At 42.8% G+C, this 22,220-nt stretch overlaps 1 protein-coding gene across 2 annotated transcripts; it reads right to left on the bottom strand.

The window, feature by feature from the left end:
* Positions 1–186: 186 nt before the first annotated feature.
* On the bottom strand, positions 187–21,724 carry vwa2 (von Willebrand factor A domain containing 2). Of its 2 annotated transcripts, XM_030077125.1 has the most exons (15): positions 20,745–20,759; positions 19,980–20,046; positions 14,439–14,500; positions 9,685–9,759; positions 8,450–8,583; positions 8,261–8,370; positions 6,332–6,529; positions 5,463–5,596; positions 4,275–4,404; positions 3,755–3,810; positions 3,528–3,635; positions 2,672–3,253; positions 1,746–2,297; positions 1,460–1,582; positions 187–1,025 (listed from the first exon to the last, which is right to left on the bottom strand). In XM_030077125.1, exons 3-15 carry the CDS (start codon positions 14,488–14,490, stop codon positions 895–897), a joined length of 2,385 nt encoding a protein of 794 aa, XP_029932985.1. In that variant the 5' UTR covers positions 14,491–14,500; positions 19,980–20,046; positions 20,745–20,759; the 3' UTR covers positions 187–894. The 2 variants fall into 2 exon arrangements, with proteins under 2 accessions (XP_029932985.1, XP_029932984.1); XM_030077124.1 differs by lacking the exons at positions 19,980–20,046; positions 20,745–20,759 and adding an exon at positions 21,610–21,724.
* Between the last annotated feature and the right edge of the window lie 496 nt (positions 21,725–22,220).

The raw sequence follows: 22,220 nt of genomic DNA, 5'->3' as shown, positions 1-22,220 counted from the left end.
TTTGGTGCTTTTAGAGAAGATCATCTAAAGTCCACATGCTTAATGGAAACGAATGCAAGGCATGCATTACAGAGAAGGTGGCATTCCTCAGGGGCATTCATTTTCCAAAATAAGGAGACCAAACTGTTTTTTTTTTTTTCCTAAAAAAAATGACAAATAAACGGTAGGCAAAGGTAGGGAAAGCATGAAATCAGCTTTACTCTCTGATTATAACATGTATTTAATCAAATAATATATACTTTTACTTTATTCACAAGTATGTTTTTAACATCTTAACAAGATACTCATAGCGAATTTCAGCATCCATTGATTGTTTCTAGATTTTAAAATGTGCATTATTTATCATGGTAAAGCCTGTTGAAATATGGTACAACAACCAAGCAAAAATGTCGTATTTGGTGTATTGCATTTTTGGCATTATCTGTTTGTTGCAGTCTTGGTGTGGAGGAGGGCGGAAGTCTAACACTGTTCTGATTACACATTTTTTGCAAAATAAAAACCATGACACAGACATACACCACACTGTAAAAGAGAACTGCACCAAGGCGAGAATCAAGTACACCGATTTTCCACCAAAGTGAGCACAGTGATTACTAAGTTCAAGATGCACAAACCGGCGACACGGACACTCCAGTGGAAACGCAGTTTGAAGGCACTTTGTGATTGCACTGGGTAGAGTGCCACTTTAAATATTCAAACAGTGACAACATTTCTGTCAGCACCGTCAATAGAAATGTTAGTTTTCCCTTTACACAGTGTGTGTACCTGCACAAGTCCTTGGTACATAAATGTCCAGTTGATTGGTGTTTGCAGTGTGTGTGTGTGTGTGTTTGTGTTTGTATTTCAAGCTGCTGGGACAGGCGAGTCAGTATTATGTGTATTATGCATGGTGTATTAAACAGCATGTCTCCTGCGATGCAGTTTGTAGTGATGGAGAAGTTCCTGGTGGCTCTTCCTCTGCCTGTTCCTCCTCCTCAGACCAGCAGGCCTGGGAAGGTCCCCTCTGGATGAAGGCCTGCTGCTCCCTGGGGACGATAAAATAAGCCGACGCCACTAAATATCAACACCATACTGTTCTAGAAGTGTGAGCTTTACATGTAGCCACAGTTCCTGCTCACACCAAGAGATCTGGATAAAAATGGATGAAACTTGGTGTGAACTCAATAAAAAATGTTTGTCAGTGAGGAGACAGCTTGCAATTCCATTGGTTTGTCCTATTATACCCCACAGAATTGAATCCCTTACTACTCAAAAATTTAGTTAGAATTTCTCCAAACCCACTGTGAGCCGGAGGTGTGACAATGTGGCGGTAACTTGCAGTTAGCAACAGAAGCTTTGACAGATGAATGGAAAAGAGGAAAGGAAGTATTGGAAAGGATGTCAAAAAGGGTGAAAATGACAAAGAGAGGCAGAAAGGAAGAAAACAGGTCGAGGGAAGATGCTCGTTCATTTCACTGACGTGTTTCGCAGTGTGGCCCTTCGTAGCCTTGGCACTGGCAGCGGAAGCTCCCTCCCGACAGGATGCAGAGCCCATCATTCATACAAGGGTTGGGCTTGCACAGGTTTACCGGCTTCTTCACCTCTGATTGAAAACAGATACCACACAGACAAAATGCTGAGATATACTGCCTGGGTGACATACTTGAATAAATAAATCATTACTATACCTTATTTTAGGCTAAACCATCCCCTTATTCCTGTTCCCATAGCAGGAGAGAACAATAGGTATGTCCCTGCATTCTCACCTGAGCACAGCATCTGTACCAGCACGTCCTCAAAGTACTTGAGATCCTCGTAAAACGGCACTGAGATCACGTGTTCCTCTGAGCCGGCGATCCGCAGCAGCCTGTCTCTCTGCACATCTCCGATGCCGATCACAAACAGCGAAACCCCGTTATCTCTTATCTTCTGGGCTGGCACAACGGCGTCGTCCCCTCCCGAACCGTCGGTCACCACCACGACGGCCTTGTTGACGCCGGGCCGCGCCCCCTTGGCCACCGTCAGGACGTTGGAGTGGACGTGGAGCAAAGCGGAGCCCGTTGAAGACACTCCACCCATGAAGCTGGCCTCGCCGACAGCCTTGAGCACGCCGGAGCCCGACTCGTGGGTGTCCAGGTTGAACACTGTGGTGGGTCTCCGGCTGTAGGTCACCAGCGCCACCTGGGCCACGTCGCGGTTAATGTCAAACTGGACGCTGACACTGCGCACAAAGTCCCGGAGGCTGGCGAAGTTGTCGCGGCCGACGCCACCAGAGGCGTCCAGGGCAAACACCAGGTCTACTGCCTGGCTCAGGCAACCTAAAAAACACAAAAAAACAAGGGTTATGCTCTGGAAACATACAGGCATCCACTCCACATACAGCAGCATTGGCTATGATGCACAAAACAGGATTTAAAAGTGACAATGCAAAACCTCAAGAATGTCCTTCCCCTCCTTTTCCCAAGGGATTATTAATCTAAAGAATGTCAAATTCCACAAAAAAGAAAATAAATAATAATGTAATAATAATAATAATGTAAATAATTTGAACAGAAAGATCCTGTGCAACCTAAGCACCTCTGAAATTTAATGAGCAAAATTTAAAAAAAAAAAAAAAAAAACAAGGCTTCCTAGTTGAATCACATGGCAGAATAGTATACCAGGTTGTGGTATTAGCATACACAACCAGTACCTTGGTTGTCCACACTGCAGATCTTGGCCTTAAGTTCGGGGATCTTGGCATTAAATCTCTCAGGTGAGGGATAGGTGAGGGTCCGTTGTGGATTTCCTGTGATATTGTTCAACTGTCCTTTTAAAGAGTCCGGCCCAACCCCGATAAGGAAGATCTCTCTGTCACGTGCGTATTTCGCAGGCTCAACCACCTCGTCGACAGCAGGTGTGGCCGTGAGCAGCACCACCACACGCGGCAGGTCATCCGAGACGTCGGCGAAAACCGGCGCGCTCACGAAGCCGTGGCGCGTCACGTAGCGAAGGGCCTGTCCCGTCCGCGTCTCGCCGCCCATGGGCTGGAGCTGCTCCACGGCCTTCAGCAGCCCCCGCACGTCGCCTCTGAACCTGCCCACCTGGGCCTCAACGCGAGCCTCTCTGCCAAACACTGCCAGGCCGACTTTAGTCGGGGTGTCAGAGCTGATGACGGCCTGCAGGAAGCGCTTTAGAAAGGACTTGAGGCGGAGGAAGCCTTCCAAGGTGAGCGTGTCGGAGCCCTCCACCAGGAAGAGCAGGTCCACAGAGCAGTCCAGTGATAGTGCCGGAGCTGAGGAGGGACAGGAGACTTGATTTGCAAAATAGACAGTGTTAAGGCTGAAAACTGCATGTGCTGAACTCCCTCAAGAATCCTAACAATGAGTCATTCATTTCCATCCAGGCATTAGAAAGAAATAGTACAGTAACTAGAAATGTACCTCATTACTTTTTTAAATTAAATGAATGCAACTACAATCTTCCAAAGTGGAAGAGAGGCTCTATAAAGCCGGTGACATCATGTTAATATCTCAGCCCCTTTGTTCCGCCCTCAGTAGGGTACAGACCACAGTGCGGGTCTCCTCCATAGCCAGGCAGGCACACACAGTGGTAGCCATCTGGACCTTCTGACACACACGTTCCACCGTTTAGGCAGGGCTGGGAGTCACAGGGATCTAAACGGGAGTGAGACTGGTTTGAGATCAGCTGCAAACACAAAAACAGATTAAAAGAAAGCAAGAAAGATGGAGATAGAGGAAGAGCAGGAGAAAGAGAGAGAGAGAAAGACGCTTACCTGGACAAACAGTCCGATGGCAGACCGTCTGGTGTCTCTTGTAAACTTTGTTGTACCTGCAACACACACACACACACACACACACACACACACACACACACACACACACAGTTAAAAAAAGATTGACATTGATGAAATTCTTCACATTTTAGCTGCAATGAAATTTCCTGCGGGCCCCCAGTAAAGGAAGACACATCCTGAGTATTGGACAAGTAACAGTACCACCTGCTTTTTTTTTTTTTTTTTTTTTGATGTAAAATGCCTAAAAATGCTTTATTTTATGAACTGCACATAAGTATACCCATATAGCCCCATTGTATTGGGGCAGACTAGAAACCTGCCAAATCACACAGAAACTATCTGGATGGACAGATTGCACTAGAGGTCAGTAGGAAAGAGGTTTTTTTTTTGCATTTTGGGTGAACCGTTCCTTTAACAAAACAAAGACTATACACTCACTGACTGTATTTGTGAGGGCAACACCAACATGGGATGTGTGTGTGGTCTTGCATACTTGTACCTGTAGTAAGGACAGAGAGAAGTGTATGGGGAATATCCCTTGGAGCCTTTCCAGCACATGAAATTTCCCTGGAGCTCTTTCACCGTCTCCAGCGTCCTCCTCTCACAAGGGTAGGATTCCACCTGACAGCCTGAGGGACGGGACGGGACGGGAGGGAGTCCGGGAACGAGAGAGGAAGTTGGAGAGAAGGAAGCAGAGCGAGGTTGAGAGAGTTGGGAGGGCGTTACAGTGACAGAAAAGGAGGAATTTAAGGAGGGACGGAAAGAGGGGGAGATGAAAGAGGATGAGAGAGGGAAAGAGGAAATTAGGGGAGCGGGAGGGGGAGTGAGTTAGAGAGGAACGGAGACGTCTGAGGTGACCATGTGTGGCACATTTCACATCCTTAAATGTTAAAAGTTTCCTTTTTGTTTTACATATACAAGGAAATCCAGTTTCTATAATGTAAAATGTATCATTTCTCAATAATTTTTCAAACTAATAGTCAAAATCTATATAAGTTTATTTTTCTTGACTTCTTATATACTGACAAATGAGGTGTTGGTGCCTGATCGATATATCAGTCAGCCAATATTACTGTCTGATATTCTGACATTGGCCTATCACAGATATATCGCTATCGACATACAGTACGTTGACTCATATGGGCCAATGTGAAAACTTTTTTTTTTTTTTTTTTTTTTTTGTTTAAACAGAACATAATGCAGAAAAAGGTGCTTTGGGTCTTTGATCCTTTGACTTAATTCAAGTTTAATGTTTAATTCAAGTTTAATAAAGTTTAATGTGACTATTCTTTAATAAAGTTATATGTTTAGAAAAGCAGCCTTCTGAGTGCCTTTGCATGACCATATCAATACAAAGCAGGTGCACAATCCACATACAAAAGGTCAGTTTTCATTCCAGCTGAAAAATTCACTATATCAGCTGCCATATTGGTAATCTGTGACTGTTTCCCCTCTAAAATCGGAATCAGTGTCAAAAGTTGCATTATCAGCCAGGGGCTATGGGGTGTAATTATTTACTTGACAAGTTTCGACTGCAGTTTTGATCAATGAAGACTGCAGGCTTTGGCAGTCAAAACATGTCAAGTAAATTGTAACTAAATGACTAATACATAATAAATGAAAGTCAGTCTGTTTAAGCTGACAACTGGTGTTTAGCACTAAAAAGGGGATGTCGGTGCACTCCCACCTGCAGGTGTGGCACTGCAGACAGAGAAGGTGGTGAGCGTGGTGTACAAGCCATTGACAGCGTCATAGAAATGCTCAGCAAAGAAAACATGGCTTTCCATTGGTGCACTGGCCACCGCGTGGAGCTCCTCCCACCTGGGGAACAGAACGGACACACAAAGGAAAAAAAAAAAAAAAAAAAAAAAATCAAATCATAGAACCTTTTTGAAACTGTTTGGAGATGACAACAAAGTGCTAATTGCAGTCCTGGATGTGTTCACTTGATATGGCACAGTTTCTGAGGTAGCTTAATCCAGCAGCAGCTGTAAGTAATCAAATGTCATTTAAGACTTAAAGAATTACAGTGGATTAGGGATGTAAGGACCAGGCTGTTCCAGATGGCATTTTAGGACTAATTTCCCCAAGCCCCGACGTCGGTGCCACAATGCAGAGCATCCACATATCTACAGCGGTTAGATGGAAAAATTGCTGTAAACACCGAATGCGCTTGGAGACGGAGTGATATCAGTGTGTTATCTCTTCATGCATGCAGTCCACTGAGACACTTATGATCCGGGAGAGGATGCCAGAAAGCCTCCCTCCTGCATCAGCTTATGCTACCTTCTTTGTGCATCCTCTGTCTCTGTACTTGCAATTAGCGAGGCTATAATTCAGTGGGGGGGTCACTTATTTGCACAAACTGATGACGCAAAGAAAAACATTTCATGGTATCCGGTTAAAATTAAGCACACTGCCTTGATGAAACCTATATATGATACACTTTTCTACCTTACATTACCATCTGGCATGTTTGTTTTTGTACTCAGGTGGACACTTGGTTTAATGTCTTATCCCCTGTGATTTTCATTTATTATCATTCAACAAATGCACCTGGGGTAACGCAGGCCCACGGCGAACAGGACGACGCCCGTCTCCTTGAGCTGTGCGGCCGCCTGCACCACGTTGCCCTGGGACTTTCCATCTGACAGCAGGATGACAATCTGGGCCGCCCTGGAGGAGTTCCGCCCCCCTGGGAAACCCTTCCTCAGCACGTACTTCAGAGCCAGGCCTGTCTGGGTGCTGCCTCCCCTGGGTGGGTGGATTTTTTTCAAGTGTGACGATAAAAAGAGAGAGAGAGATGTGAGGAATAGCAGGAGGGAAGAGAGAGAGCGCAGTATGAAAAGAGGTGAGGATAGAAGCAAGAAAGAAAAAAGGAAGCAGAGTGAAGGAACAGAGGGAGATTATACATTTCACCTTATCCACTTTAAAATGTATTTTTAAAACTCTCCAAGTGGAAAGTAGGCTGATGAATCTCTTCCCATGCTTCACATTTCTATTTAATTTTATTTGGTCTATTTGAACTGGTTTACAAAGAAAATAGATGGAGAAAAATAGAATAGGTGGTGATAGAATTTGGGATAGGAGAAAAACTGACAGGGTTTCATGTTAATATTAGAACAAAAACAAAAGAAAAATTAAAAATCAGGAAAAAAAAATATGACTACCATTATCAGTACAGGTTAACAAAAATGCAAGAGAGCAGCACACACAGTTGCAGTCAAGGCGGTGGGCAAAAAAGGAATTAGAAAAGGAGGAATTCAGTGGAGGTTGCAGGTTTCATAACCCTGGGGATTTTGGGTACCCATTCACAACCTATTGTTTTCTTTTCAAAACCATATGAATGTCATTTAGAGCAGAGTCTCCTTGTTCCACCGCCACATGGTACACATCTTCCCACTGGACACTGAGAAATCTATTCAGCGTCTGATGGAGACAGAAGAAAGAACTGGGGGAAAACAGGTGGAGTCGATGACGCGCAGGCCTGGGTGTCATCTGATCATTTTACCCCTTTTTATGCCATTTCTCCTTTCAACAGGGAAACCAATGCGGTGCTAGCTGGGAGTGATGAAACCACAGGACAATACCATGAAAAACAAAAAGGCCTTCAAGGCATGATTCGCTCATAATAATACACCTCATATTAACTCCCACGTGTAGAACTGTGTCACCAAAATGTTACATGGCATGTAAATATTAGTCAAAGCCACAAAACATCTTAAACATGTAGGCTATGTCTTACAAGGTGAAGAATATTTGTTTGAAGTGCACGAGACAAGAATGCCAAATAATTGTGGGAGTTGGTAAAAGGAAGTCAACCTGCTCAAGTAAAGGAAAACTGCCATCAAACCCATTTTTTCATTTGGGTTTGTTTATCCTACCTATTTCTAAAGGCTAATAATCCTTCATCATGTAACTCGAGCCCAGGGAACTACAAAGTGGATATGATTACTTAGTGACACTTGAGTCTGTCCTATATATCTCAAGCACACTCTATAGGTTTGAATGTTCAAAAATCCTTTGTCTTTGATACCCATGCACATTTTTCTTCTCTCTCTCACACACACACACATACACACGTTCCTAAATTTGAACTCTCTAAGGCGGAATTTGATTTGAGACAATGTGAAAGCTAATGAGTGGGGCCATTCCAAATCACAAGGCAAGCACCACACACACACACACAACTTATCTTTCTGTCAGCTTATGCGCTTATCCAATATCCAGTGACCACCTACGTCTAATCTGAAATTAATTTGCTTTCCTTTCCAGAGAGAATTACCCTTTTACTGTGTGTATGTGTGTGTGTTTGTCCATTACACTCAGCATGAGCTGTGACTAAAGCCAGCTGGGATCTACCATCGAACTTGTCAGATACTGTAAGAAAGATCTGTCTATTTCATCTGTTTTTTCTGATAACTTTCTCATATGTTTGAAGAGAAGCGAAGAGAAGTGAAGAGAAGAGAAGAGAAGGAGAGATACCTGTAGGATATCTTCTTCATGTGTTTCCTCAGCTCCTCCTTGCTTGTGTATGCATCTAGGGCAAACTCCAGACGAGGAACGGAGCCAAACTGAATCAAGCCTACTCGCACCTGGACAAGAGATACACAAATGTCAGTGTGCACTGAAAGAAAGAAAGAAAGAAAGAAAGAAAGAAAGAAAGAAAAGAACCTTGTCTGGTCCGATGTCTAAGGCTTGGCAGAGTTTGAGTGCGTAGTGTTTGGACCTCTCAAAACTGCCCTTGCCCACACTGTAGGAGCCATCCATGAGGAAGAGGATGTCCATGGCTGCTGAGCACTTCATCACTTCACATTTAACACACACACACACACACACACACACACACACAGAATTAACAGTTAAACACTTACAATATGACATACAGCATAGATAAAGAAGTAGGCCCACACTTGTCCCAAGTCCAAACCAATGCATTGCTGGCAAGCTTTTAATCTGTTGTTGTGTATGGGGATTACGGGCCTATACTTATAATTTAACAACTGGACTATGGCACTTAAAATAACAGCAACAACAGCTGCATGCCATGCCTTGCCCTAATCTCAACATAATAACAATGGAACAACGGCTTAATATGACTAAACTCAATTTTCACAAAAAAACATTTAACAAGCAGGAAGAATCCTCTTGCACACACCCATCCGGGAGCGTGTTGGTGCCCGTTACTGTAGCAGCATAAATAATGAGTGGTGTATCTGTCATGTAAGCATGCTCTGCTGGTCATGAAGAAGTCATTAGAGGCAAGCAGAGTGCGCCGCCTGTCTATCACAGTGCTTGTGAAGGATTGCCACTGACCCTGCGCATACAAGCAATAGCCAAAACACTTTCCTCTGCCAGACAGCACCAACAGATTCAGACCACCCACCACCTCAACACCTTCTTCCCAACAGTTGCTACCGTCCCTCACCATTATGTTGCCAGATCATTTGTTATTATCTCACTGCACAGTGACTCGCTATTTCAAAATGTTTGTACAAGCCTGTCTTACATCAGACATGGCACAAAGTGGCGTGTTTCAGCATATGCACCTCAGTTTTCATTGTTCACTGGACTGCAACACTAGTGGTCACTCATTGCAGTACAAACCTACTACATGCTTTGCTGCATGACTGCACTATAAATTCATGTATGTTTATTATACAGGACACACTGCCCAAATACAGACGGCTCCAAAACACTGAATGCACTGAATGTTTGCAGAGCGCAGAGTGCTGCAGTGTGTGTTTTACACTGCCCAATTGAATCTGATTTTACTATGAATGTCAGTATGTACTATGAAAATTCGAGTTATCATATGCTTGCACCAATGCCACTGACATAAATCAATATAAATTCCTTCTACTTAGGAATTCAAGTGATTATGAGTGTGATTCTGATAAGGTACTCACTCTCTCCTGCTGAGTTGATCTTGAGGATAGTTTCATGGCTGGTCTGGATCTCCTGCACCGAGGTGCCTCGCTGGACTAGAAGGGACAAACAACTTTTTGTTCGATCACAGTAACATGCATATTTAAATTTGCATACATCCTCTCTCTCCCTCATTCTTTTAGCAAAGGGTAACATTTAAATAAACGTGTACTCCCCATGTACATTGGCATTGATACAAATAAACACACATGGTTTATGTCAAAAGTGAAATCAAAGAAATCCACATGCATATCGGCATATTAGATCCTGGCAAAAAAAAATTCAATATTGTGCATCGCTAATAAAAAAAAATGACATGTTTAACATAACTTAGGTTGAAGTAGTTTTCTTATTTTGCCCAGTGAAAGTATACATTTTGAAAAGCATTGTATTCTATGCCTGCATCTGCCAGTGGGTCATCACAGTAAGAGTAGTTATAATAATATGTTAATTCCACTGAAAGAGAGACTTGATGTTCTTTGCAATTAGGTGCAAAAAATATGTGCATATATCAGAAACTGCAGTCAGCCAAAAGAATTGGAAAATACCTGCATATCGACAAAAGATCCAATATCGTGCACACAGAAAACCCAGTATAAATTTGCTAGACTCGTACAAGTTGATGTATTTGTACTTGTGTCCCAAAACAAAAAAGAAAAAAAAGAACATTTACATAGAGTAACTACTGTAACTAACTTCCCATTAGAGGCTTAGGCACTGACTGAGATAGCAGCTTCACTCGTGTTGATGACAGCCAACACCTGTAACTTGACATCAAGTTGACAACCTACGACTTTAATGTGCTGTTAGAGTGGGCCAAATGAGTGTATACACACACTTAGGTTGACATGTACAAAAGACCGACACATAAACACACACACTCTGCCCCTGGGGCCCATAGCCCCTCTCCATGTAAACTGACTACCATTTAGTGTCATTCCAACATCCTTTGAGCCTTGGGAAAAAGAAGAAAATAAATGGGATGTTGTCCTGGAATCGGATTCAGCTCACTGCCTCCCACTTGACCCCTGTTGCAATGGTTGATTGGGCAATCAAAGCTAATGTGAGCGGACAAGTGAAGGCAACCATTCTTTCATTCCATTCGCCGAGAGGACATTGGTCTATTCAGGGACATGTACAGTCCAAAGAAAAAAAAGGAGATACGCAATTTCCCATTTAGAAACCTTGTGAGCAAGTTCTGCGTCTGGCCGGTTGTCCCTGGTAACCCCAGCAGGTCAAAGAAGCATTCGCCCGGCCGAGAGACAGAACGCTTGAACGCTTTTACAAGCATGAATCTTCACATTAAACAGATTCCACACTTCAAACGGCGCAGTCCTTCCCCTCAATCAAACTCCAGGAAGAATTTGTCAAACACCATGTTCACTCTCCTGTCAGCTTCGAAATAATGCTTTAGGTGTTGGCCTCAACTTGATATAATCCCTTAAGACAGACCGTGCAGATGGAGTCCTAAGCAGCGAATTGAGATTGGTGATGCTCCTTATGATGACTCTTTCAAGTCTCAAGGGAGCAAAGCTACAAAGAATCAGGAATCAAAGCCAAGTTCAGTGCCCTGCTTAGCAGTGAGGGTGTATCTGTGTCAGATACTTTAGCGTCAACATGGACTGTTCCTTCCTCTTTCTCTCTCACGCAGGTCTTGCAATCAGACTTGGGAACCAACAGAAAATTGTAATGCAACGTCACAGGATTACGGTAGTTTGATTGATAATTTTGGAAAACATGATTGCTACCATTACAAGAAACACTTTTTTGGATGTGTGAGATATTGTTTATGTGTAATAGGGTATATTAACTGTAAAATTATAGACATAAGTATTAATGTGAAATAGTCAATGGCAATATCTACATATGGCGATAATACTATTTGAATTCTGTCTTGTCCCATTAGCTTTACACTCTATAGGTTTTGGGGGGAAAAGTGGTCAAAGTTTTCAGACTGCATCATCAAATTGCAATACTTATAATTATTATGGTATTAAACACAATTTGGTAGAAGTGTCACTCTTATATTTCATGATGGGGGTGGGTTGTGGAAGGGAGATTAGGAGGCAGAGGTTGTTATCTTAAAACACCCAAACTGACAACTAAAGCAAGGCAAGGAACTCAAGACACTCCCACAGCTGCTTTCAACATTTACTCCCCCAGGCCACTGTAAAGAAAGGATGTGGGCTAGTGAGGGTGAAGGTGAGATTTGGTCAAGAGGAGACGAGAGACGAGGTGCAACCTGTTGGAATAAGGGCAGGGAAAATAGCAACAGAGGAAAGAGCGGGAGGGACAAGCAGAGAAGGAAGAGAGGAAGAAGAGAAGAATCTTCTGGCTTTGGTTTCTTCTTTGGTGTTTGGTTTTCGCTCCTCCAACCAGTGAGGAGAAGAGCCAGGTTCTGAACTCCCTCTCTTTCAGAGGGCTGCTCCAGTGCCAAGTTCTTCACAATTTCATCCACTGTTGAGAACTTGAGATCACCGGCTACAGCTACTACAGGAGTCAATGAGCTGCTGCATTGAGTTGAATGGCCACATGGCATCTTCATGAACCAAACACTAACCGACTATGACCCTGGTGTGAGAGCCACAAGGTTAATGATGATCTTCTTTTACTGGCGGCTTGTTATTTGTCTGGATGGCTGCTGGAAGGTTATGAGCACCCTTGCCTGAGGGCGTACGCTCCAACTGCCCATCCACACTCCATAAGACTCTTGAGAGCTTTCAAAAAAGGCCTCTTGATTGCCATCAGGCGTCATCTAGGCATCTCAGCTGCCTCAATGTTCCAGCTAACTAGCATCGTCAAGGCTTGGTTAACGGAAAAAACAGCAGTTCCTGACTATGACTTGCCAATCTCAGGGGCACTATCCCAGCTCAGTAGTCTCAAATCATGCGACACAGAGGGCAGAGAGTTTGCAGGTTTTTGTTCCAACTAATGACTTCACATGATTTGAGATGCCCTTCCTAGCTCCTATAATCTTCAACTGTCTCTAACCATCTATAAACTTTTAGCTCGCTTGTATGTATGATATGATATTTGGTACAGAGTGTACAGGAATTCAAGCATTTTTGGTATGCCTGACCCACCCTACAGACCTTAGTCATTTCAGAGTCCTGGCTATGGACATGGATTCACCACTTCTCTGATCTCTTCACATGAAAAGTTAATTAGCAGGTAATCCACTTACATGTGGGCTGTTCCACAAGCAATGGAGCAGGGGAGGCTCATTTGCTGTGTTCAAGCACAATCCCCTCCTCCAGTCACTCATACGCCCACAGAATTCTTGTCATTCTATCTGACCAAAGGCTTCAGAATACGCTCTTTGGGAATGACATGTCTCAACTTTGATGCCAGCAGCCCCATCCATTTGTCATGACATAGAAAAAGAGGAGCAAATCACAAATTTTAAGGAAAAATAAAACAGCACACAACACCTGTAACCCTGGGGCCTCAGCTTCCATCTCTTCATACATTATTCCACGCCTCCTCCTCATCCTGACAGTGAAAGTTTAGGGCCTTAGGAAGCATTTCTATTATGGTCAGTCAAACCCTACAGCTCTAAACCAGGTCTATTCAACTAATACCCCCAAGTAGATAGACTGAACATCTTGAATAAATGTGAGTAAGGACTTGAACATGAACAAGAAAATAGGAAGAAGCCCAAGGCTGACCGGACAGTGACTAAACGGCATTAATCGCCTGTCAGATGGGAGGAGTACTGAGGGATTTAGGTAATGTTCCCATGAAATCCATGAGAAAAACAGGATCAACGTCTATCTACTGTGAAATTTTAGTTCACAGTCTGGATTTTACGGATATGTAGCTGCTCAAGCACCGCAACATGTTATAAGTGTTGTCAGCACAGGAGGAAAGGGGGGAGTACTGGAGGGATGAAACAGTCTGGTTTTGTGAAGTTCAAAGTCTTGAAATGGCCAACAGTAAATACTTCAGATGGTGCTCAAGCTGTCATTTTTGAAAACATCTCAACTGTTATACTGGCCCACGACTCCCGCCTCTCCCCTCAGGCGAATACTCTCGAGTCAGAGTGAGTGACGATGACCTATAAAAGCGAACTAAAATTTAACTTACCTGGAAACAAGCACCCCTTTAAGCACCTGCAGGAAATCACTTTGATGAGGATGAAATAGGAATTCTACAGCACTGGCGACTTGACAGGTTTGAGCAGTAAAACATCTTGTTAAAGAATCTGGGGCTGACCAGTGAAGTATTTTTGACACATCCCATGCTTTTACCTCTGTAATGCAGTCTACACAGACAGACCTAAATCTATGCTCACACACACAACTCTTATTACTATATTTGTTGTACATAATAAAATAATTCCTAAATTCCTGACCTTTGTGAAACTTTAGTCCATTTCTAAATCTTTTATCTAACCCAAATTCTACCCAAAACCTTGAAATGGACAGGTGAAGAAACAGAAGTGCACTTTGAGTTCTCAGATTAGTGGGGCTTTCAGATCTCAAAAGGTTAAGAATGAATGTTGTTTACTTTCATATGTTGCACAATAACTGAACGCCCCAAATGATTCGAAATACATTATTCCAAACACCATAGCTTTTATAACAAAAGAAAACAAACATATTTTTCAGCCACATACCTGAAAAATGTGGTGCGTGCCATTTATTTATTTATTTAGATACCCATTCGTTCAGATAAACTGTTTGTCCTGGGTTTGCAACTGAATACAAAGCGGCTATAATGTCAATCAACCAACCTTGAAGAAGCAGCAGTGTGAAGAGGAGGGAGCGGTGGATACCAGGGTGCATGTCGGGACACCTGGAATGATAAACAAAAGCATTTGCTTAGCCAGCGAAGGGGACAAAATACACACAATGCAGCGGGAGAGCGAGTGTGAGTGATAAAGAGAGAGAGAATTTCTCCAGAGAGATAAGGTGCACGGCATGGAGAAGTATGATAAAGTCTAGTTTTTACACATAAAAGAGGGGCGTGCAGTGCCACTGTACTGGATAGTCTTTCAGCCAGAGACAGAAGATGGGGATTGACGGGGAAAATAGCCTTTTCAGACACAGGGTCCACAGTGCGGTCCAAAGCTTGTCAACCACAATTAATTCTTTTATCAAGTAAGTGAAGTGGGCAGCCTGACCCAAGAGCTGCCACTGGCACACTCAGAATACCCTGACCTTGTACTCCCAACTAGCGTGAAGGCCAAGCCCTTCAAAAACCAGCAGGAGAACAGGGCAAAATATGCAAGGCCCAGTGGTCTTGCAAACCACTTGTCGACACAGGCATTAGCCCTTAACACCGTAACAATTTGCATTGAAATGGCAATTTTGCCCATGTCATCACCTTCAAGCTCTTCAGCCGATGATGCTATGCTTATCTGCATTTCTTTACACAGAGCTGATCACATGGTATGTAAGCATGGTAAATCATGACATACAGTTGAGGCTGTAGTCACTAACTACATTACATGCTCATCATAACATTTTAACATGCTCTGAAATATGGGTAGGTGCACAATAAACGGACTGAGTGTGTGAAGTCCTCTAACCAGCCCCTCTATAATAGCAGCACACTGGGATTTTGGTGTTTGAGTGACTGGTTTTAATAAAACTGCCCAACTCATGCTGACCTCTACACCCCAGTGATGCTGTTAAAGACTGGCAAGTCTTATGCTTAACAACAATCTGATATTTTGAATATTAGCAGATTTCCTGCCAGTGTTAATTATATTGAAAAACAGACATGTTGTGTTCATTTTCCAGGATAGCTGTGTTTAACAAGGGACACAGCTATAAGCTAAATAATTCAAACAGTTGAGGCACCCCTTTAAATAGTCATTGAAATTCATGAAACAAGCATTCATTTTTGCATCTTTATGTAACCTCATCAAAACGAACCCTGTTTGACATGGAACATCTGGTCGTGGCAGAAGAACAAACCCCAGAACTCAAAGAACAGCAGCCTGTGCCCGTGCATATGTCGTGGGTTCTGCAAAGAACTGCAATAGTACAATAGTGCATCCCTCTTTGACATGCATAATATATGTATTTAATCAGATGGCTCATCCTGAAGTGACAGCTCTGAGGCATGTTCAGGTATCAGAACTGTAACCCTCTGGAATACATTAATAATGGCTACCAATGAAATGTAGGAATGCAAATATTTACATTTTTCCCCATGGCCTCTCAGGGACTTCCAGAGTGCAGTGTGAATGCTCTGTATTACCAATAGCCCTCCCCCTGACTTATTCTAACAACTCAATGCAGGTTTCTCAAACACACTGTGTATCAAACAATCTTTAGCTAATAATCCACTGACCCCACTTCCACCAGGGTCCTAGGGGCAGCAAGGTTCAGTGAAGAAAAACATACAAAAAGAAACACATTGGTTAATTTATCTGTGCATTATTGTGGATGTAACTTTTCTGTAGTGGTTTTGCCAGTGTATGTTAGTAAAGCAAATCAATAGTGCTAAGGTAGTTTTCATTTGTAGCCTCACCTTGTACAGTTTCAGCAGCCCAGCTCTTGAGCTAGCTGTTCCCCAGCAGCTCAATAAAATCAGCTTGACTAATTTTCACAAGTCCCTTGATCCAGCTGCTGAAACCTTTTTCTATTAGCAGTAAAAAATTAAATTGTTTAGGGGTGAAAACTTAACACTGTGTTTTACAAGTTTTGAAAAGATTTTTTTTCAAGCCCCCTTAAACATGAGACAGCATTTGGAGGACAATATAAAAAAAAAAAAAAAAGAACAATCAACTAATACCGCAGGTGTATGGAGAGGCACACTTGAGTAGACATATGTGCCTCCCCATACATACACATAAAACATTTTATGTTCAAACAATGTGGATTACCGCCTCATAATTGACCCTGATTGGGTACCAGATTACCAACTTCTCACCACTCACATTCAAAGCAGTTAGTGTACCAAAGCCTAACATGATAAAGATCACGTCTGCCTTTGACAATAATGTATATGTTCTTGTGGACAATGGAAAGGAAAAAAAAAAGTGGTAGTATGTGTGCATGTGCATGCATGCAACAGAGGGAGAGTAGGTGGGGGGCGTGGGGGACATAAACATGCAGACAAATTACATCTGAGGGTGCATGTCCCAACAGAGGTGTAGTAGTCAAGTAAGGGTGGTTTGCTAATAGAAGGAACACCAATTTGATGATGCAGTGACAGAGGTAACTATGTGAGATTACTGTTTACCAAATACATTTCAGTTTTCAACACCATAGTCCCCCTCAGGTTGGTCAGTATTGGTCATGATTAAGAGGTCACCTATGGAGATGGTGAGCACTTCAGGTACCTCAGTGTAGACATGACCAGGGAAAACAGGATAACCGAGACACTACCCAGCCTATCAAGGGACTGTTCCAAAAGTAAGCGCCTCTGCTGCCACATGGCCAGGACTGAGAGCTTCTTTCCTCAGTGCATTACAAAGTATGAACACACACAACACAATCTGCACTGGTGTTTGACTTGCTGCTATTTTCACTTCTCTAGGTTCAGGTCATTTTTATACTTTATAACTATTTGTCACATACCACTCACCTCTGCTGCTGTTACACAAGCACCTCACTTTTTAAATGCATCTACATGCACTCCTCCTTGAAGTTGTTTAACCTTATTTTATATGCAAAAACTTCTTTGTTGCATCTGAAGTGTGTTTTAGCACCATTTTGCTCTTATTGATATAGTCCTTATCTTTTGCAGTGTCCAGGGCTGCCACAAAAATAATTTCACTGCATCTTTGTCATGTGTATGTAATGGCAGGTTTGTTTGTTTGTTTGTTTTTAATTTTTTTTTGGGGGGGGGGGGACTAGTGTGGAGGCTTTTGCACATTGATAGAGTGTATAGCAACCACTAGATTTATACAGAAGTCTACTGGTCAGAAATAAATTGTTACAAGGCCTGTTAGAAGATAAGAAACGAAATATGTCGCAATTCACATTTACATCAGGGTGGTCAGAGGAAATGTTGAGATGTCCCACCTAAGACTTTAGTTGGCAAGAAAACCCCTGAGGCACTTTGCATTTAAATACCTGTTTCAGACTGAAAGGCAGCACTAGAAGAGACAGAGTAATGTTTTATGGAGTGGTTCACTTCAAGATATCATATTAAACCACAAATTATACCGAGAGCACTTGAGCCTTTATGAAAAATTCATTAGCAAAGTCTTCAATATTACGAGAACCGATACCTCGGAAAATCATTTCACAGAATTTAATGAAAAATTCATGATACATCTAATTTGAAAAACTTCACTTACCTTTCTCCCCAGTGATAAACTCCGCTATTTTGACCAAAATCAAAACCGGGAATTAACAATCCCACCTGCTGTCTGAAAACTATTACTGTGTTGAAGTTGAGGGGCTGCAGATAAGCTTTTATTAAGTCCAGTTGCTGATAAGCCTCGCCATAATATCCTGTCTGGGTCTGAATATCAGGAAGCGTGTGGGGGGACAACGGAGACAGATGGGTGCTGGTAAAACCCTCTGTTCAGGCATGGCTGTGTGTGTGTATATCTTTTTGAGACAGAGATAGGATTGTGTGCAGGAGGGACCCTCTCTTTAAGAGGAGTCTGTGTGTCTGTGATACAGATCTGAGGAGCTGAGATGCAGTGGCTCAGTGAGAAAGCTGCTTCAGAAGCCCTGATAACCATCACCGGGGGGGCTGCTGCCGCTCTACCGCTGCACCGGCTCTCGAGGACAAGAGATTTCATTACTCTGAGGGGCACAGTTTTCAGCGTGCACACATACCTGCTTATGGGAGCAAGTAGCAGTGGTTTGCAAAGTGGGCTCTAGGGCCCACAAGGGGTCCTTGAGGGGCCTCCAGCAAAATGACCGTTTAATTTCACTTCATTCAATAGAAATAACGATACAAAAAATGTACAAGTGATTATTTTAACGTTACATTTTACACTCACCACTTTGTATCTCTTTGTCAATGTTGAAATGTGACACCTAAACAATTTAATGCTGAACACAAACCAAAATCTATTTCCATATCAGGGTGCACAGGCCAAAATAACTTCAAATGCAGGCTCACAGCTGAATCAACTTGGGGGTCAGGACTATGAAGAAGTTTGAAAACCCCTGACCTATAAACCACGTTTATGTGAAATACATACCGTCTTCCCAAGATTGGCTGCCTCTTTACAAGCATTCCATTAGGAAGCTTCACTCGTCTGTCCTCTCCTCTCTCTTCCTCCCTTCTCGTCTGTCAGTGGCCACATTTCTGCTCTCTGTACTGAAAGTGCGTTTTCAACAACGTGGAAGCAGGAACCGGCTTCTGCTTGCAAGCTTCTGCGTTGTGATGTGCTTGCTGAAGGAAAGCCTTGATCTGCCCAGCTATCTCAGCAAACAGCCATGCCCTGTTTCTCTCAAAGACCAATACGACTCTCTGGCCAGCAGGGCTCAAAGCACATCGCTGGTGATCAATAACAGGATGCTGTAATTAGGGAGTGTTGAGCATATGGAGCTGCAATGACCAGGCGTATCAGTGGTGTGTATTTACTTGTGCGGGAAGCTTGCCAGTCCATAACCAGACAGATGACACTATATAAGAGGCTGGGTGAGGTGGGGTATTCAGGCATTTCACACTAAACCTGCCACTCCTCCACATGGTCAGTACTGCTGCTGAAAACATTCTGCTGTCCAGTACACTGTCCCACATGAAGTTTAGAGACTGCATAATTGGGATTTTTCAAACCAGTGGTGCTCTTAAGAATACACTAATCAATGTTTCAGATTATTTTCCATAAACAAAGATTAAACAAGTGTGTTATTTCAAACACAGATGCCCCTGTGGGCCTGCTGGTGGTGCTAGAGGGAGGGTCATGGTGTCACCAAATTTGCCAGGTTTGATATCCTCTCACCAACATGAATGTCACGTAACTTCATGGCAATCCACCAAATACATTTTGAGATAATCTCCTCTTGACAAAACTCCTGACAAAGCAACTAGAAACTATAGATACTGTTATGACAAAATTAAATATTTTAACTATTAGAAGGCAGAATGAAAGCTGAGAGTAAACAACTTGCACTTTCTGGCTCAAATAAACAGGAGTGTTTGCCGGTAAATAGTTTGGTGACAAGTCTTAAAAATAACAGGTAAGCTTGTTTGTTCTGAGCTCCTGACTAACATCAAAAACTCACCTTTCACCACAGTGCTTTGAACTTCTAGTTATTTTCAGGGATTCAATTAATAATCAAGTAGCCAACTAGGACATACAAAAACATAAAATACCAACTTAAAAACACACAATGCATGCAAGAAATACCTTTGTCACGGACGTGCCTTCTGTTGTGAATTGGTTGGCAAGTCAGAAAGCGCCTCCAGCCTGCAGTCTATAATTAGAAAGGAGTGCTGGCTTTTGGACCAACTTCATACAAAATCCTGAGATCTCATAGCTTGTAGTTGATTGTGCATAGTGCTTAAAGAAATACCACGGCACTTTGGTTTGTGAGTCATCCTAAATAAGCACTTGCAGAACAACCAGTGGACAAATGTGGAAACTTTTTTCCCCATAATGTGACAAGTGGCTGATGAATAAGTATAACCAACTGCAATTCAAAAGGTTTTGGTATTCCTTTAAGAATGTGTGTTGCAAGTGCAAACTGGCCAGTAGACAGCACAGACAGAGCCAGCCTTGCTCTTAGGTGGATAATTTCACCTCACAAACCTCTGCTGGAAATTGAAAAGTAGCCAGCCTAGTTTCAATTTCCTTCTATATTACAGAGATTTAACCCTGACTTGATCATTCATTAATGAATATTCGAGTGAGTAAGGTAGAGCAGGAAATGCCCCAGACCAAAAGGATTGTGATCTAAGACACGGCTGCTTTGTTGCTATGGTTTATTCTAACACCATGTAGCACCGATATAAATCACTTAAGATTACATTTCTATGGTAGCACCACATCATGCACCTATGTGAATGGTTTAAATACTAACAGCTGGGTCTGCCAGACTTGTAAAATATGTTTCAAGTGTAAACACGCACATCTGAGACACACACACACACAGTTTTGGGCTTAACCACTCACAATGACAAGTTCTGTTGGCAGAACAAGAATCAAATGTCAAATCCAAATTGTTTCCTTGTCCAGTTTAAGAACTAAACAACAGCGGCTGTCATCTGCTGCTCCAGCAGTTTGGTCACGGGGTCACGCCCGGGCTAAGATGGGGTCAAAGGTCATGATCTTGCCTCATGGTAGGCTTGGCTAATGAGACAAAATGATGGATGTTACAAGGCAGTACTAGACTATGCGGTTTCATAGGTATACAGAGTTAAGAAAAACCCTTTAGTCCACTGTTACAAATTACTGATTTACTCTTACGCATATTGAGAAGAGTTTAGATCATATGTAACATTTAGTGCAGCGATTGGATAGTACTTTAACGAATCAAAACAATTAAAGCTGTTACATTAAATGGGCGAAAAGAACTTAAAGCCCTTGATAAAATAATGTTACTAAAGAAACTGACGCCTGTGACTGAAATAATGTCTGTAACATTTTATTCGGATGTCAAAAAATTACAGCCAGGCACTGCGATGTCGTATCATTTTTATTATATTACATCAATTAAAATTAGCCTGAAACGTGTATGATTTAAACTACAAATCAACAATAGCTAGACGAAACTACATATCGTTGTGGATCGGCAGACACCAGTTTGTTACCGAGATCCCTGCAAAATACATCGCCATGGTTTCCCTTTCAGCGTATGGGAAACTTGGGAGTCGCTCTTTAAAAGGTGGATATCATACAGGTGGACGGTGCAGCGAAGCCCCCTGTGACCCCAAACACACCATCTCCACAGCCTCAACAGGTTTCACTAATGTTTAAAACGCCATCCGAGCACTCGAGGAAAATAAACAAAGACTCTTAAGAGCCAATCATCTCTTACCATGCGTTGTCTCCTATCCAAAATCCTTGAATCGGGAGTTGTGTTTGTTCCAGACGGCTGTCGGGCGCAGTCCTCTCCCCAGGCTCCAGGTACCAAGTGAGTCGGAGCTCCTGGCTTCCGCCCTCAGCTGGATGTGCAGAGTGTGTGCTGTGCGGAGGAGGGGAGCAGCGACCCCACCTCTGCGCCACCGGTGAGCGCTCGCCCGGTTCCTCCTCATCACGCACAGGTAGCGGAGGCAGGGCGTGGCCGGTGCCGTGCGCCCTCACATGGATTTCACTTTGGTTTAAGAGGAGAAACTGTAATCCTTAGATGTTCTTTGGCATAGGGAGATAAATGTGGAGCCAGTGCAACCCCACCAACCTGCTGGAGGAGCTGTGCTGTCACTAGGCCTATGTCTTGATCAATCTATTGCACCATGCTTTATCAATCTTCAGCTAGTTTGTATACATAAATAAAGGCAGTAAGCCAGATTCATTTAGTTAGGACAAATGGCTGAATAAACTCAATCGCACACACCATTAAAAAGTGTATGCACAGTAAAAGTAGAACACTTCACGTTGGGCAGTTGGTATTTTTAAGTTAACGTTGCAAAAATAAGACAACAAATGTAT

This window comes from Myripristis murdjan, chromosome 19 (genome assembly GCF_902150065.1).
Source record: "Myripristis murdjan chromosome 19, fMyrMur1.1, whole genome shotgun sequence".
In the NCBI taxonomy this organism is placed as follows: domain Eukaryota; kingdom Metazoa; phylum Chordata; class Actinopteri; order Holocentriformes; family Holocentridae; genus Myripristis; species Myripristis murdjan.
This window is presented reverse-complemented; position numbering and strand designations above follow the sequence as displayed.